General features: G+C 50.8%; 2 protein-coding genes across 2 annotated transcripts; one reads left to right on the top strand and one right to left on the bottom strand.

Annotated features, from left to right (window-relative positions):
• Nucleotides 1–7,042: 7,042 nt before the first annotated feature.
• LOC136567089 (platelet glycoprotein Ib alpha chain-like) lies at nt 7,043–9,777 on the top strand. The gene is given in 3 exon segments (XM_066566578.1): nt 7,043–7,085; nt 7,629–9,625; nt 9,627–9,777. Coding segments are annotated over 2 exon segments (2,145 nt in total). The 5' UTR covers nt 7,043–7,085; nt 7,629–7,631.
• A 2,379-nt stretch (nt 9,778–12,156) lies between these two features.
• KLHL33 (kelch like family member 33) lies at nt 12,157–15,834 on the bottom strand. The gene is given in 4 exon segments (XM_066566379.1): nt 12,157–12,948; nt 13,526–13,696; nt 14,124–15,057; nt 15,312–15,834. Coding segments are annotated over 4 exon segments (2,205 nt in total). The 3' UTR covers nt 12,157–12,371.
• Between the last annotated feature and the right edge of the window lie 875 nt (nt 15,835–16,709).

A 16,709-nucleotide genomic window follows, 5' to 3' on the forward strand; every position in this document is an offset into this window, starting at 1 on the left:
TTACTTTATAGGGCTCCACTAGCAATTCATCCCTGCACACGTGCTTTAGCTGTTCTAATCAGTAACTGTTTTTCAGTTTCTGTTAATTCTGTCAGCATTAAATTGATATCACCTCAATCTGGGTCCTGGTTCTTGACTATCAAATAATTTTGCCACTGTACTGGGGTCTTCCCTGTAACCTTTAAGCTCTTCTCTCTAATGATTCAAATCACTAGTGGAAAAAGGTACTTTTATGCATCTACACTGGCATCTGACATAGCATCTGCATTTTCAGTGGGGTCTGTAATGGTATCTTCATCTGCAATGATACCTCTACAGTGGGTATCCTCATCTGCAATGGAGTCTGCCATGGTGTGTTGGTTTGGCACAGCCTGGTTTTTGGTAGCAGGGGAACAACAGGGGTAGCTTCTGTGACAAGCTGCTAGAAGCTTCCATTATGTCCAACAAAGCGAATCTCCGATGGCTCTGAAGATGGACATGCTACTGGCCCAATTAGAGAGGTTGGTAACACCTCTGTGGTGACATATTTGAGAAGAAAATCAAAACACTGCTCATGCAATTTTTTTTCCAGGGGTGGCAAGGTGCCACCACCAGAGGCCATTCCTGGAGCAGTGCACAGCAATATGCCACAGCTGCAGCCATCTCAGTGTGGCCAACAGAGAGCCTTGCCTCCCTGGCTACTCCTAGCCAGCTGTGCCATGGGCAGAAGGGCAGGGGCAGCAGCAGCTTCCCCTTCCTGGTACATGTGGAGAGGCATTGAAAGGTGCCAGCGCCGCAGCAGCCGCCACTGCCTGTGCAATGGCAGCAGAGCCGCATGGCTGGCAGCAGAAGCATGACGAGTGATTCCCAACGTGGAACCTAGACGAGATCAACTTCTCAGCGCTGCAGGATCCTGCAGGAATCTTTGAATTCATGGGATTTGTTGGCAGTGGTACCTACAAGCAGTAGCTCCTCTTCTAGTCAGAGAAGAGAGGAAGTGAGGACTCATGAGGGAAAACAACATGGAGGCACCAAGATCAGTGGTAAAGAAAGGGGGAAGAAGTGCTCCAAGTGTCAGAGCCAAGATTCCTCTGCAAGCTGTAGTGAGGACTGTGGTGAAACAAACTGTCTACTTGTAATGCATGAAGTCCACCAGGGGTGAAGAGAGCCACTTGTAGCTCATGGGAAAATGCTCACACTGGAGCAGGTAGATGCCAGAGAAAGCCATGATCCAGTGTGTGAAAAACAACTGCTCACTTTGAAAATTTAAAAAGGTTTATTAAACCTTAACAAAAAAAACCAACAAAGGACTACATAAGGAAAAAGCTGCAGCGCTGGGAACTGCCCCTCATGCACACCATGTGGCCAGTTCATCATCAAGATGGATGCTCAGTCTTTTATACCCCTGGGGGTTGCATCAGCCAGCCCTGGTCCCTCCCAAATTCTGTCAGTCTGCTCTTCTTTGTCATGTATTGGTGGAGACTGCTTTGTAACTTGATTGGAGGTCAGGTGTTGCCATGGTGCACCTCCTAAGCGCCAAGCTTTTACATTCCCAGCTGCCCCATGCAAGGGACACGTGCAAACCTTCTTTTTACTTATCCTAGACAACCCAGGCTGTCTGATGGCAACAATACGGGGTGGGAAAGGGAACTATGGGGAGAACAGAGGACATCTAAACTACAATAACATAACTATTCATCACTAAAGCTTTTCTTAATATTCACACAATAGTTATCTTTTAATTGCAAGAGCCAATCATCTCATTATCCATCTATAACAAGTGGGAGACCCAAATAGAGAGAAAGGAACCCCAGCTTCCAAAGACAGAGACAAAGAGAGCCCTTGCTTCCAAACTAGAGCAGCCTATCCAAGGACTGCATGCCTTGGATGAGTGACCCAAGCCACAACAGTTTTGGGATGATTGTTTGCCCATGGGAGGGACCCCATGGCATAGCAGAAAAAAGACTCCTCTCCCTGAACAAACAGAAGATCTTGAGTGACTGTAAGAGACAGTCCTAAGTTTCCCTCATTCGCCTCATGACTGTTGCAAGGACAGAGACTAAGACCCTGAAGACCCCAATTGTAGTTCTGGCTCGGTTGAGGTGGATGCTTGCCAAGTGATTATTTGCAGGTGAGCTTGCTGTGTCACCACGGTAGACTGCTTTGAGCAGAGACTGGCAAGGAGCGGCTTGCCCTGTATGATTACACCTGCTTCATGATCCCCGCTCATCACAATAGCCCATTAATTTCCCCACCTCTTGGCCAGATGCCACTTGCTTTAGAGAAGGTAACTGGTGATTCCCCATGGAAGATCCTTCATCTGCCTCAGGACTGCCGTCAAGGACAGAGATTGAAGCCCCCCACCAAGGACTGAGACTGAGATCCCTATAATTCTAACACAGGGGTGCTGGCCTGGCTGAAGTGGGATGTCTGCCAAGTGTTGCCTGCAGGTGTGTTCGCTGGACCAAGACTGGTTTCCCATGGGAACCAGTCCTGAAATAACAGGTCCTGGTCACTGCTGGGACTGGTTTGTCCTGTTTGGAACTGGACTGTCTGTACTTTTTCCCAACAGACTTATTCTCTACTGTTCTGTAGCTGTTCCCTCAACATACCACCCTGTTCCCAACCCCTGGCGGAAGACTATAAAAGACCTCTGAGTTAACCAAAGACTTTAAGATTCTCCCCAGTGTGACAAGACAGATCTATTGGCTGAACAACAAGGATTTAGTCTCTCCGTTGGTAGCTATTTCCCCCCCCCCCTTTTTCTCTCTCTCTCTGTCTTTTATCTCCTTTCTAATCCTTCTATCACATTTGCTGTGGGCACTCAATAAAAAGTGCATTTGTTTTTATTAATACTGAAAGTCCCCCTTCTGTGCGTCTTTTGCACTCTGAGATCAGTAAAACAAACCATCCTGACCCCCGCTTATACTAGGGGATCGTGACAGTGACAAACTGACCAAAACCCCCACATCCTGTCTCCCTCTGCTGTTGGTGGTAAGGAGGGAGGGGCTGGGGGAAAAAATGGTGTTTTAAAGGCTTATTTTACATCTCATAACCCTCCTCTGATTCTGCTAATGATAAATTTATACCTTTAAATTTGAACTTGTTTTGCCCTTAGTGTTTTTTTCCTCCAAGTCCTTATCTCAACTCATGAGCCTGTTGTTCATCTTTTTACCTCTCCTTTGCCCAGCTGTAGCAGGAGAGGGTAAGCGAATTACTTTTGCGGGTGCCTGGCATTTGGTCAGTGTCAAACCATGACATATGGCAACTTAACCTTCAGTACTACCTGCTTCTGCAATGTTATCTGCACTCGGTTGTTGGACATAACAAGTGCTACATATATCATTCCACATGCAGATAGCATTGCAGATCCTGTCACTTGTGTTGATAGCATTGCACAATTCTGTGGAGAGAGCAACATTATTACAGATATACACACATAACACACCAGGGCTCAGCACTGCTCAGACCAAATATACACAAAACCACACCACGTATGGTGTTTGCCCCCTCCATACCCACATATTCCCCTCCTCTTTAGTACTGGAGGGACATCAGCCAGTAGGGGACACTGCTGCAGGAGAACGGTGCACAAGCACTCACCGCCCAGGGAGATGCTAAGGGCACAAAGCACCTCACCCTGGGCAGAAGGCTTCAGGGATCTACACAGTCCACCAGGGGGCTTCAGCCAGACTCTTTTTTTCTGGTAGCGGCAGGAGGACACGCCATGGATCACAGTGGAGAGGACATACCCAGCAATGCCCTTCCAGCCTACTGCTGGCCTAGCAGCAGCTCCAGCTGTAATGATCACTAGAAGACACTCACAGCCCATACTGCATTTGTTGAACATTCCCCAGAGAAATCCATTCATTGCATCTGACACTCAAGCAGCTTCAACATGGACCTGACTACAGCTTTACCTCACTCTCTTGCAGAAGAGGATAAGGAGCCACCAACAACTGCAGTGGAGCCAGTGTTTGTATCTCCAGACCCCACTGGAGAACACACTCTGCAATTCCTTTTTGCAGTGACACCACTGTTTCAGCAGTGGGCAAACAGATGTGAGCCAGGCAACATATAAAACCAAAAAAACAGGGGCAAGCCAGTTTTACTTATCAGCATGCTTCTGCTATCTTTCTGTTACTAAATGCCCCAACATCATCAGGATAAATAAAACCCTCTAATACTGTCTTTTCAGTGTTAACAAGTAAGGCATTACTTTATCCTTGGTCCAGAGGTGTGTGTATGGCCAACAAAATTCCAGCCTCCATACTGACATCGATGCAAAACTTTTTCACTTATTTATATGTTGTTAGCAAACAAAGAAATTAATGATAATTGATTCTAAATTGCATAACTCTCATTCATAATTACTATTCTATCTTCTATTGGCCATTGAATTCTTGCTTCTTATCCTAATCAGTCCTTATTTTTAGTCTTTTTGGTATCTTTTTCCTCCAGTAGGGACTTTCCAACACATATGCTGAGTCTTTGTTAGCCCTTTATCTTCTGGTTTCTGTGAAAAGGTCCTTATAGTCCATAATTTCTGCATTCTAGATGTCCAGCTTCAACAATATATCTCACTCTCCCCAGTTTTGTTCATTGAAGCTTATCTGAGTTAGTTTAGCAAAATGTAAAGTTTCAGTAATTTTCCAAAGCTGTGTTCCCATTAAAGGAGCATATGACAACTTTACTAAATGCTGGCTAAAAGTGATTTAAGACTAACACACTACCTACCTACTACTATAACTTACATACTGGTTATGATTAATTTTTAAAAATAATTAGAAGATAATTAAAACCATTAATTTAAAAATTAGAGAAGTTATATAATTTCCAACATTTGGGTCTAGGAAAGGGAGCAGCCAAAGCACACAGGTGTATCTGACTGTAAAAATGAAAAGTAAAAAGAAGGAAAAAAGCCTGGGGAATCAGAGGCTCTAGTTAAAATGATACCTCCTGTCTCAATCCCCAAAGACTCTGACCATGTTTTTTTTGTTTGGATGAGGGAGAATAAAGAGAGAAATAAGAGAATTTTAAAAAGAAAAATAAAATTAAAAGAGGGCAAGAATATTATTAAGAGCAACTTATATTCCGAGCTTAAGTAACTCATATGTTGTAGGTAGACACAGATGCCATTGCAATTACTGTTGTAAATGTAGGTATCATTTCAGACTTCATTTCTTCTGCAGATGCCATTATAGATTAAGATTCCATAGCAGAGGGAAATGCATCTGCAGATGAGTACCCCAATGCAGTTAACATCACACATACCATTCATAACTTGCATCTAAGCTCTGTCTTCCAGCAACCAGGCATGTTGTGTGACCACCTGCACAGGTTGAACATATTCCTCCTACCTAACTCCCAAGGCAGAATGGTGGACACTCCTTTGAGAGCAAAGGCTGCAACTCCAACGCAGAGGTCTGCACCATCTACCCTGGCTACTGCCAGCTCCTCCATCCAGACAGAGCTGCTAAAAGGAGAAGCTGCAGTGCGGATCTCTCATTGCAGGAAGTGAATAGATCTTTCTCTAGGGCAGGAACAGGCAGCAAACTTACCTGTAAAAGGTGTGCCCAGGTGTAGGACCAGCCGTTGTTAAGAAATGTAAGAGGCAGTGAGAGGGCTGTATAGTATCAGGAAGGCTGAGAAGGAGTTCTTTCCCAGGAAGGAGAGAGTCTGCTGGTTCCAAGCACAGTTTGCAGTAGACCCACAGCCCAAAGCCAAACAGCAAGAGACTCCCCCAGCGACACACATAGAAGGGAAGAGGACCAAGAGAACACACAGAAAGGAGAAAGGCTGGTGTGGAAGAATGGAAACTTGGAACAGCAAGGACCTGCAGTAAGAACAGTCTTCCCCCAAAGCCACAGGTGCTCTTGTAGAACCTTTCCAGAAAACAGAGGTGCCCTTGCAGAACCTTTCACTGATCTGTAGAAAAGACTCCGCAGGAGAGGCACTGAAGATGAGTAAGGCAGCCTCATCTACTCCCCATATAACAACCAGTAAGGCAGCATAATCTGTTCCCCATATAAAAATCAGCACAACTAAGAAGAGGGTAACAGTAGGAAGAGACTCCCTTCTGAGAAGCATGAAGGCACTATTTACTGGCCTGCTGCATTCTCCAGATTATGCTGCTTACCATGGACTCCTAATAGATTTCGCTGAGACACTACCATGCCTCGCACAGTCCACCATTACCTGCTGCAGCTGTTTCATGTGGGTGCCAGTGAGAAGCATCAAGGAGGATTACAGATCCCTTAGGAGCAGCAGTAGCTGCTGACTCTGGAGCACAGGTAGTTTTTTCATCAACCTTCCCAGTCAAAGCAAAGGGGTTTGAAAGAGCCAGTCTAATCTGAGGAATCAACAAATGGTTACAGGACTGGTGCCACAACCAGGGGTTTGGCTGCTTAGACCATCAGACTTGCTCTACTTGCTCAGATCTGGTCTATTGAGGGCAGATGCAGTCCATCTGTCAGAAAAGGCAAAATCATGTTCACTCACTGACTTGCCAAGCTAGAGAAGAGGGCTTTAAACTACAGCTGCTGAGAGAGAAGAGCTTCAGTCCATCCCACTCCTATCACAGACAGCAAGAGACATCCTGAGCCTCATGGCATCCTGGTCCAGATGGGCCTGCCTGCATCCAAATGCAAGGGCTTCTCCAGCAGCATGGACATGGAGTCATTTTGTTATCACCTCAGCCCCTTCTCAGAAGCTGTGGCCAATGTTCCTGCCCCTTTCCTCTCCAGAAGACAACGGAATTATTTTCTGCAAGCACTCCTGCAAATCATAAGGGGAAAACTGTCTTGAGCAGCAGAACAAGCAGGATCCAGTGCAGACTGCAAGACCTTTTGCTGCTGGGGCAATGCCTGCTGATCCTCGACATTTTGCAAAGAGAGATGGTGATGTGGCAGTGCAGCCAAAGCAAGGGCTTTGTGAAAGGACAGGAGATGGGTTTGGCTGCTCAGGAAACCACAGCTCCCCTCCCACAACTGCAGGTGCTGATAGAGGGCTGGGCAGCTCCCCACCAGCACTGTCCCAGAGCACTGCCTGGTGTGTGGGCAGGAGGAGGCAGAGCAGCAGGAGAGCAAACACTGGAAGATCTGCAGGTGAGTCAGAGTGTTCACAGGGGCCTGGTTGCTCATGGAAGACACATCTGTGCACAGGAAGCTCCTTTCTCATGTTTCATGCTCCTACCCTCCAAATCTAACAGAGGGCTTAGCTGGGTAAGAGCATATTCAGGGAGATTCTTCCAGCACATGATTTGTCCGGGTTGAGCTGAGTGTGGGTATACTGGGACACAAACACTGCAGAGGCATGGCTTTTACAGTGGTGAGGGCAGCAATGCTGCCCCAGTGGAGAAGGCATTGCTGTGAAGAGGCACATCAGTCAGATTCTCCCCACTATGGAAGAGAACAAGGAGAGCAAAAGGGCCAAAATATCATCTGCTGGCCTCCAAGGACAAGATGGCAGTAGGTGTGGAATTCATTTCTCCCTTCCACCATACCAGGGAGGAGCTGCAGAGCTCAGAGGGTGCCGGAGGGTCTGGTAGGGGATATCAGTTTTGCTGTAAATGCTGCTTGTGTGGGAAGAAAAGCAATGTGTAGATGCATGCCTGCTTGTACCCACACCCCTTGGTTCTCCCCCTCCAGGTGATGGAGGTCCTTGCCCTGACCCTGGTTACACTTCTGGCTCTGCTGCCGCCAGCCCAGCCCTGCTCCTCAGAGATGAACAAGGTCAAGGACCTCCTGGAGGTGAACTGCACGGGACAGGCTCTCAGCGCAGTGCCCCCAGACCTGCCTGCAGACACAGGCATCCTGCTGCTCAGTGACAATCGCCTGGAGTCCCTCTCCACCACTGCCTTTCTGTCCCTCACCCAGCTTCAGGACATTGACCTGGCCAACAATGGGCTGGTGGCTCTGCACACAGGGCCGCTGCTGCTGTCCCTGAAGGAGCTGACCCTCTCCCACAATGCACTGGCAGCCCTACCTGTCCTGGAGGGCCTGCCTGCACTCACCCACCTGGCTGTGGCTCACAACAGCCTGGAGACCTTGGCCCCAGGGGCTTTCCGCACAGTGCCAGAGCTGCAGAACCTGGACTTGCGAGGGAACAAGATGCAGCAGCTGCCCCAGGAGGCCTTTGCAGGGCTGAAGGCACTCAAGGAGTTAGACCTCTCAGACAATCTCCTGAAGGAGCTACCCAAGGAGTTGCTGCAGGACCTGAAGAAGTTGGAGACCCTCTGGCTCTCAGGGAACCAGCTGCAGACCCTGCCAACTGACTTTTTCCCAAAGGGGCACTTCTTCATGTATGTTTTCCTCACTGAGAATCCCTGGCATTGCAACTGTGACCTGCACTACCTCCAGACCTGGATCCAGAAGAATGCTGACATTGTTTATCAGCCAGAGCGGGGTCTGGAGGAAACAAAGGTGGAGGTCGCACCTGAGAAGGTACTGTGCCACAGCCCTGCTGAGCATAGGCAAAAGCCCATCATTCACTTTAAGCTTAACTGCAGCATTGTGGAGGATGCGGATGAGGAAGGAGGGGATGAATATAATTATGAGGAAGAAACAAGAGAGAAAGCTACCATGACCACCTTCCCCCCACATCCATTCATCCCCAAAGAGCACACTACCATGCCCTGTGCTATTACCTCATCTTGCCTTCCTACCCTTACTACCACAAGATCTCCCCTCACCAGACCTTCCCTCAGCACCCCTTGTACCTCCACCCTTTCCCCAAACCCTTTGCTTGTGGTGCTGACAAGCATCAGAGCTCCCGGCACCACCATTCCTGTACCAGCCAGTCTCACTATGACACCCACACAGACCCCCAGTACTGCCACCATTCTCACGGCTGCTACCACCATCACCCTGCACAGACCTGCCACCTTTGACAATGCCCCTTCACTGCCAACAGCTATGAGCAACAGCCCTTCTAGCACCAGTGGCCATCCCCAAACCACCCTTGCTGCCAACAGTATCTATGGCAGTCTCGTGGGGTCCACTGGAACATTTCCCACCACTTCCACAGCAGTGCCTTCCACTGCCATGCTAGAGGCCTCTTCCATTGTCACATCTCCATGTCCAACTCTGATGTCAGCCAACACCATGCTTTCCACTCATGCCCCAACACTACCACCTCCCTTGGACACCACACATTTCACCCAACCTGCATGTTCCCCCCTACCTGCTCCTCCTCCCCTCTGCCCATGCTCCATCCCAGGACAGGCTGTACCTGTGCTGCGTTTGCAGGCAGGTGGGGAGGCTCTGCAGTGGGGGCAGTGGGTGCTGAGGCACTGCTGCCTGTTGCACTGGGTGCTCTATCTGGCTTCCTTGGCTCTGCTGGTCCTGACCATGCTGGCTCTAGCAGGTTGGCTGACATGGATGTGTCTGGTGGGACAACCCTCCTGGCACCAGTCCCTGCAGACCCAAGAGGTGCAGTATCCATTGCTGGAATGGAGGGAGTCAACAGGAAACCCTATGATGCATCTCAGCAGCTTCAAAATCCCCCTCCAGCAACCTAAATTCTGTACAATCAAGGAAGTGGAGTTGTGCCCTGAGGTTACCTACTGCACAATTAAAGATCTGGGGATACAGCGCAGTTGTCCTGCAAGCTACTCCTTCTGCACAACAAAGGAGTTGTGGGTTCACCAGTCCTCTGCATGCATTAGTCAAGCCTTTCTCCAGGAAGCTGATGGTCACAGACCTTAGCTTCCTGAGGACCCCATCTGCTTACAGCCTAGACAGGGGTGTTGAGACTATCGGTGATGTCAGAGTGAAATATGCAGGTAACACCATGTAAATGTGTTACACATATGTGTACACTCAGAGAAAGAGATTGAGAGTCATGGCTCTGTTTTATATGCTTTGTTTTACAAGGGAAAGTTCTGCTTGCCTAGGAGGAAGCTATCTAGCTCCTTCCTCTAGTATTCTCAAAACAACCTGAAGTTTCCAGAGCTTGGGTATTTGGCAGAGGAAGATAATGTCCTAAACTGGTCATTGATAGTCCGGGGCTGCCACTGCCTGGTTTTGGGGTGATTGAGGGCAAGCAGAACTTATGTTGTGCTCTGTCGCAACTGCTTCTGCTCAAATTATACACACAAAGATGCAATACACTTTCCACTCAGTGCCAGGTTCTTAATCACATAATAAATACTCTGTGTCTGAATTTAAAAGGGGTGCTGGTTTGATTTCACTGGACCTGCCACAAGTCCTGGTATTTGGAATAGTGAAGGCAGGGAAGAAAAGTCCATGGAATGTCAGAATCCTAGAATATCCTGAGTTGGCAGGGTCCCCTGAGGATCAAGTCCAATTCCTGGCCCTGCACAGACACCACAGCAATCCCACTCTGTGCCTGAGAGCATTGTCTAAACGCTCCTGGAGCTCTGGCAGCCTTGGAGCTGTGACCATTCCCTGGGGAGCCTGTTCAGTGCCTGACCACCCTCTGGGGGAAGAACTTTTTCCTAATATTGTTTCATTGGGATGCCTCCATGAGGGGGGCACATGAGGGTCCTGCCCCAGGTCCCAGAGAGCAGAGATCAAAGCTGGCCTCTGCCTCCCCTCAGGAGAGGTCTCCATGATGAGGTCTTCCCTTGATGTCCTCCAGACTGAATATGTCAAGTGCCCTCAACTGCTACTCATACCCATCCCCTCTAGACCCTTCCCCATTTCTGTGGCCTCCTTTGGATACTCTTTAACAGCTTTAGATGCTTTGTGTATTCTGGCATTCAAAACTGCACACTTACACTCCTATTCCTGACTTTGGCCCCAAACCCTGAGGTACTGAATCACACGGGAAAAAGCATTGCACTGGCAGGTAATAAGGAAAGTGCAAGTGTTGATGCTTCTGCATGACCCCTTATGGGATGGCCAGATATGGAGGAATAGGGTGGGAGGCTTTGAAGTGCAACAGATTGCAAGGGATTATACTTGGACAAAGCACTCCAGAGCTGGCCAAACTTTGTGACCACCTGTCTAGATGTCATTCTAACATTTTGGGAGGTGTGAGAACAAGGCAACAGTCACCATTGGTGGGGGTCGAATGGCTCACTCCAGAACTCATGCATAAATGCAGCAGCTGGATCCTATGAATCGTTTTTCCAGCCTGAAATGCAGTTCCAGTTCTAATTGCCCCAAACATATTGTCAAACTGCTGTGAGTCAGCGTGGCCTTCTGCTAGATTAACTGCTGGAGTGTCCACAGGTGGGAACATGTGCCTGTGCTTGGCCAGCATGAGTATGTATGCTGGTGAAGGTCTGGTGTGCAAGTGTGTCTGTGGACATATACATACTACGTTTGTAAGGAGGCACTTGTCTGACTGTTAATCCTGTCCTCTAACCACACCATCCTCTCTATCCCTGTTCCCTGAGAAAACAATGAGGCAAGCAGCTCCAGTGCTTGGCACAGTTTGAAGGCCCCAAAAGTGGGGCACAGACATCTGGGGAGCAGACCTGTGGAAAAAAATCTGTGTATCTTGGTGGACAGAAAGGTGAACAAGGTCCAGCAGTGCACCGGGCAGCAAAGGGAGGGCAACAAAACTTGAACTGGGTTAACAGAGACAGGGCCAGCAGGCCAAGGGAAGTGATTATCCCCTTCTCCTCAGAACTTTTTAGACTACATTTCTTTGTCTTCTACACATCTGAAGCCACCCAGTTCTCTCCCCACAGGCATTACTGGTATCCCAGTATTTCTCAGAATCCCATTACCTTTGTCTCTCCTTGCAACTCCTCCCTGGAATTCTCCCACCTCTTCACACAACAAGCACTCCAGGTCACTCCAGGAATCCAAGACCTCTCAAAACCACCTAGGAACCCCAAAGCCCCCAGAAACCCCTATTCTACCCCACCATCAACCCCCACAAATCCTGGCACCCCCAGGACTTTATTCCCTCAGGATCCCCTATGCACCTCAAGACCCCTCTCAGTTCTGAGACACACATAAACGCACTCATGCCCAGTGAACGCAGGCACACAGAGTCCCAGTGCCCAGCATCACCTACCCAGGACACTCAGGTCACTGGTCTCCTGCTCTCCCGTTCCTTGTGAGAAGCACCTGGATGTCTGGGTTCTCCACCAGAAACAACAAGACCCAAACCCAGACAGACAGTTCAGGAAGCACTTTTATTCAACCCAAGTGTGGGGGGAAATTGAGGGATTCCTAGCTCCCAGTGAAGGGCTCAGACAAGGGGATTGAATATTCCTGGAAGCAGATGGCTTCATGTGGGGAAGCTTTATGTTCCACAGGTTCACAACAGTCTAGGTCATGTATTCCTGAGGGTGAAGGGTTGCTGGAAACCACAGAAGGTACCCACTCTGGGAGGGGGATCTGGACACTTTTGTCCCTTAGAGGTACCCATGGATGCTACCTGCATATCCCATGGGGTGCAGAGAGTATATCCTAAACATTATTGGGAGTTTCAGTTGATCTCAAGGGGTCCTTAAGGCAGCTGGGGGCACGCAAGGCAGAGGGTACAGTGAGAACACAGGCTTGTAGGTCAGTATAGGCATGGGGCAATGTGCCTCGGGTGATCCAGCGCCGGGTACCCGGCTGGTAGGCGTGGATCAAGTGTGTGTCCTGGTAGGTCTCATGACTGTACCCTCCCAGTACAAGCAGCTCCCCTCCCAGCACAGCTGCACCCCCAACTACGTGTGCACGGGGGAGAGGGCTAAGGAGGACCCAGATGTTCTGCTTGGGGCTGTAGACCTCAAAGGTCAGCTGGTCCTTGTAGCCAGTCTGCCCAGCCCGCTGACACAGGCCCCCAGCCACATAGAGCTGCCCACCTGCCTCCTCCATGACATGGCCAGCTCGGTGACCATTCATGGGGGCCAGGAGTGTGACAGGTGCACCTGGGACATAGCGGAGCAAGGATGCCTGACACTGGTATGCTTCATCACACCCACCCGACACGTAGAGCTCACCATCCAGGGCACACGCCGCATGCCCACACAGAGCCATTGGCAGGGGCTGGCACCTCCTGGGCAGGGAGAGAGGGAGAGGTGAAGGACAGGTTAAGCAGGGCTGTCCTGCAGTGACTGATTACTTAGGGGTTCCCTGGTAAGCCCTTCATTGACCACTCAGCAGGCAACACTTGCCGACACCCAATGAGCCTCAGTGGACAACATCAGCTGACACAGAATGGATGCCCCACAGATGGGGCCATCACTGTTCAACACTTTGTAGTCGCCACACCATTGGTCAACCATAGTGGGCTCCATTAATGGGCAACATTGGCCATCAACCCATGAACACTATGCCGATGAGAGGAATCAAACTACTTATCTCATTGGCAGATGGCCAACAAGACCTGCAATGAACACACTGCCGGTGTGTTCATTGCAAAAAACTCATTTGCCACCCACTAGGTAACACTGGCCAACACCCAGTCCCCAAAGGACGTGGTTGTTCAACACCCAGTAGACCTCTCTCAAATACCACCGCAGGTTCATTCTCCACCAGAGGCTTAGTGACACAAAGCACCCAGTGGGCACCATGGCCAAGACAAGGGGCTCTGAGAAAAAAGGAAAACTAGGTGTCAGCTGGAGCAGCCTCACCTCCAGGTGTCATTGGCCAGGTCGTAGCACTCCACAGTATCTGTGCAGTAGAGCTCTCCTGAGCTGCCCCCCAGGGCATAGATGAAATTACCAAGTGCCACAGCAGCAAAGTAGCTCCGTCCACATGTCATACTGGCCAGACGCTCCCAGGAATCATCCATAGGCTGGTACCTGGGTTTGAAAGGCAAAGGGGCAAGAGACTACCTGTTACCTACAACACCATGAGCTGATGTTGGCACTGCTGAGGGCAACAACCCACCTACAACTTGCCAGTCCCATAATGCCTTGGGACTTGGTCACATGGTCACCTTGCATGGGAATATCCCCTCCTTCTGGACAATATCAAACCCGTAATGTCCTGGGGCATCTCCAGATAGAAGCCTCCCACTCCTACTCCCAAAAAGCCTGTAATACCCCAGAGTAGGAGGACACCTCTGAGTCCTACACCCAACCCTTCCCAGAATGTCTTGGGGCCACTTGACCAGCTGCAATGCCACAATGTCTTGGATCCATGGGGCAGCTCTAACTCTTGCTCTAGCAATACGTCCCACAATGTCCAGGTGCCACATGCCAAGTCCAAGTCCTCTGTAGCTCTCACCTGTAGACACTGGCTAAGGTGTCATGGACCCCGTAGTAGTGCTTTCCACCCAGGATGTAGAGGTTGTTGCCCACCACAGTTACAGCATGACGGAAGCGTGGGCCATCAGGAAAGTGTCCCAGTGCCCTCCACTCAACCTGCTTCACCAGCCCCACAGCACTGAGGTAGCGGTCTGCAAACCAGAGGTGTCTGCTGGGCTTCCGGGCAGTCAGGTTGCTCTTTACTTTGTCTCCACCACAAACCACCAACACCTCTTGCAAGGAACGTACCCGGCATGGCAGCTGGGCCGTGGGGGTGAAACTTGCTACCATGAGCTCGCGAAGGACCTTTGGGTCAGCTACCCCTGCAGTCACAGATGGGACCTTCTTCAGCTCCAGGCTGGACATGAGGGCAAAACGAACAGATGACAGGATCTCTTTGGCTATATCCTCCTGGCCATCTCCATTGGCCATAAGCCACCGAGATGCTGCTTCCAAGGCTTCCAGTTCATGGAGGACATTGAGACCATCAGAGCGGAGGAGGCGGATGAGAAGATGTGCAGGAAGATCCAGGAAGGCTGGCGTAACCACCACACAGGGAAAGGTGGCCAAGATGTAGTTCTCTGCTACATGGACCACCTCATCCAACCCATAGTCCACAGCAAAGGCCAGCACGTCAGGGACAGTTTCTGGGGTCAGGCCATGGGTGAAAACATCCAGGCAGAGAGTGAGGAGCCCCCAGGCCTGGTAGCGCAGGGAGGTCTCAGCTGCCTCCAAGACCATGGGCCATGGCCCTGCTACAGCTCCTGTGTAGGCAAAGGAGAGAAGGAGACGCAGCTCCGCTGGGGACAGCCCCGTGACCAGCGGGTTGGCAGGGTCATGGGTGGCTTCTCGCATGGGGCAGGTGAAAAGGGCCCGGAAGAAGTCACAGGAGCAGCTCAGGGCCAGTCACTGAACTAGGAGGAAGGAGGAATAATGGTGGGAAGCAGCAGGGAACCCTCTGCAGTGTGCAGCCCCTGGAACTCAGGTGTCCTGGTCCCATGCCCATTAAAGTCCCAGCTCTGCCAAAGGGAGCAGCCCTGCAGGCACCTCTAGAGCCTGATCCCCACCTGGAGCTGCAGTCCTATCATCCCCACCAGAGGACTTGGCTGTCCCAGAGCACCCTGTCCCACTCCTCAACCCTTCATAGGGACCCCCACCTCCTGCCCACCTGGGATGACCTCATTCCCTGCCTGGAGCTGGAGGTCACAGCCCACACCATTGGCATGGAGCTGCTCCATGGCTCTTAGTGTTTCCCACTGCTCCTCCAGGGGCTTAGGACCTTCTTCCTGGTGGTCAATCTCCAGACGCAGGGCACAGGCAGCCACCAGCCGGGGGGCACCCAGGGCCCGGGCAGCCTCCTCCACCTCTTTCACCTTGCCATGGGGCACAATTCCCCCATAGGCAAAGGTGAGCACAGCCCGCCAGCCCCACAGTGTGGCCCCAGGTGGCAGGGGAACATGGGGGAGAGGATCTTGGCAGACTTGTCTGGTCCTGCCCTCCAGGAAGCGGTGGAAGAAGGAGCTGATAGAGGCCAGGACCACAGCATGGGCCATGTCACCCTCTGGGCCCACGGTCACATCCACCAGCTGTCCTGTGGTGCGGAGATGGTCAGCCACAGCCAGGAAGTGTCCAGCATGAGCCCCATCCCGCAGGTTCCACTGGTCTGGGGCTGGCCCCTCTGCAACCCACATCTCGCCTGTGGAAACATATGGAACAGGGTGTGAGGGAGCTGTCTTACAGCTGGAGCCTCTGGCCCATGGCAGGAGTACTGGATGGGGACATGGGGTCTTGCTACTGGCACTGCCACATAGCAAAGCCACCGGATCCACCACCAAAGCCTCTACCCCACAGCCAGGGCCACCATGCTCTGCTACTGCTCCATTACTGAATTTGATGCTTCTTGGCAAAGCTGCAGCTCCATAGGTGAGAACAACATCCCATTTCACTGCCCCATAGCTGAGCTTGATCTCACCTGCTTCATCTCTGAACCATTAGCATGAAGCTACTGACCCACAGCCAATGCTGTTGCCCCACATAGCTCAGGCCACTGTCACCACTCAGAGCTTCAGTCCTATAGCACACACAACCACAGCCTTCCTCAGCCATTGCCCCATAGCTGAAACTACTGATGGTCCAACAAGCAACCAAGCTGCTGGCCCCCACTGAAGTGCCTGCCACTCCTGCTCGGTGCATGGTAGTGCCTGCTGTGCACTGCCTGTCGTGTGTCACACTGTCTGTCACACATTGTGATGCGTTATCCTGCAATGTTGTCTGCAATCTCACATGTCATGCTCCCCTGCACTGCATACTGTCGAGGTGTGCTGATTATCATGATATTACTGCCACCCCTTGCCCCCACCGTGTTGCTTGTCCTCGCTCAGGCCATGCACTGCAGCCCCGTGAAGCGCTTGCTGTATTCCGTGCCCCTGCATTACTGTGTGGCCTGTTAGGCTGTGCCATGCACTTGTCCCCCTTACCGCCTGCTGCTGCTCTGCAGAACTTCTGTGACCCCTTAGGAATGTGCCTGGGTAATTATAGACTGGACAGAACACGTGGCCGCAGCCAG

Source organism: Molothrus aeneus, chromosome 27, assembly GCF_037042795.1.
Source record: "Molothrus aeneus isolate 106 chromosome 27, BPBGC_Maene_1.0, whole genome shotgun sequence".
Classification (NCBI taxonomy): Eukaryota; Metazoa; Chordata; class Aves; order Passeriformes; family Icteridae; genus Molothrus; species Molothrus aeneus.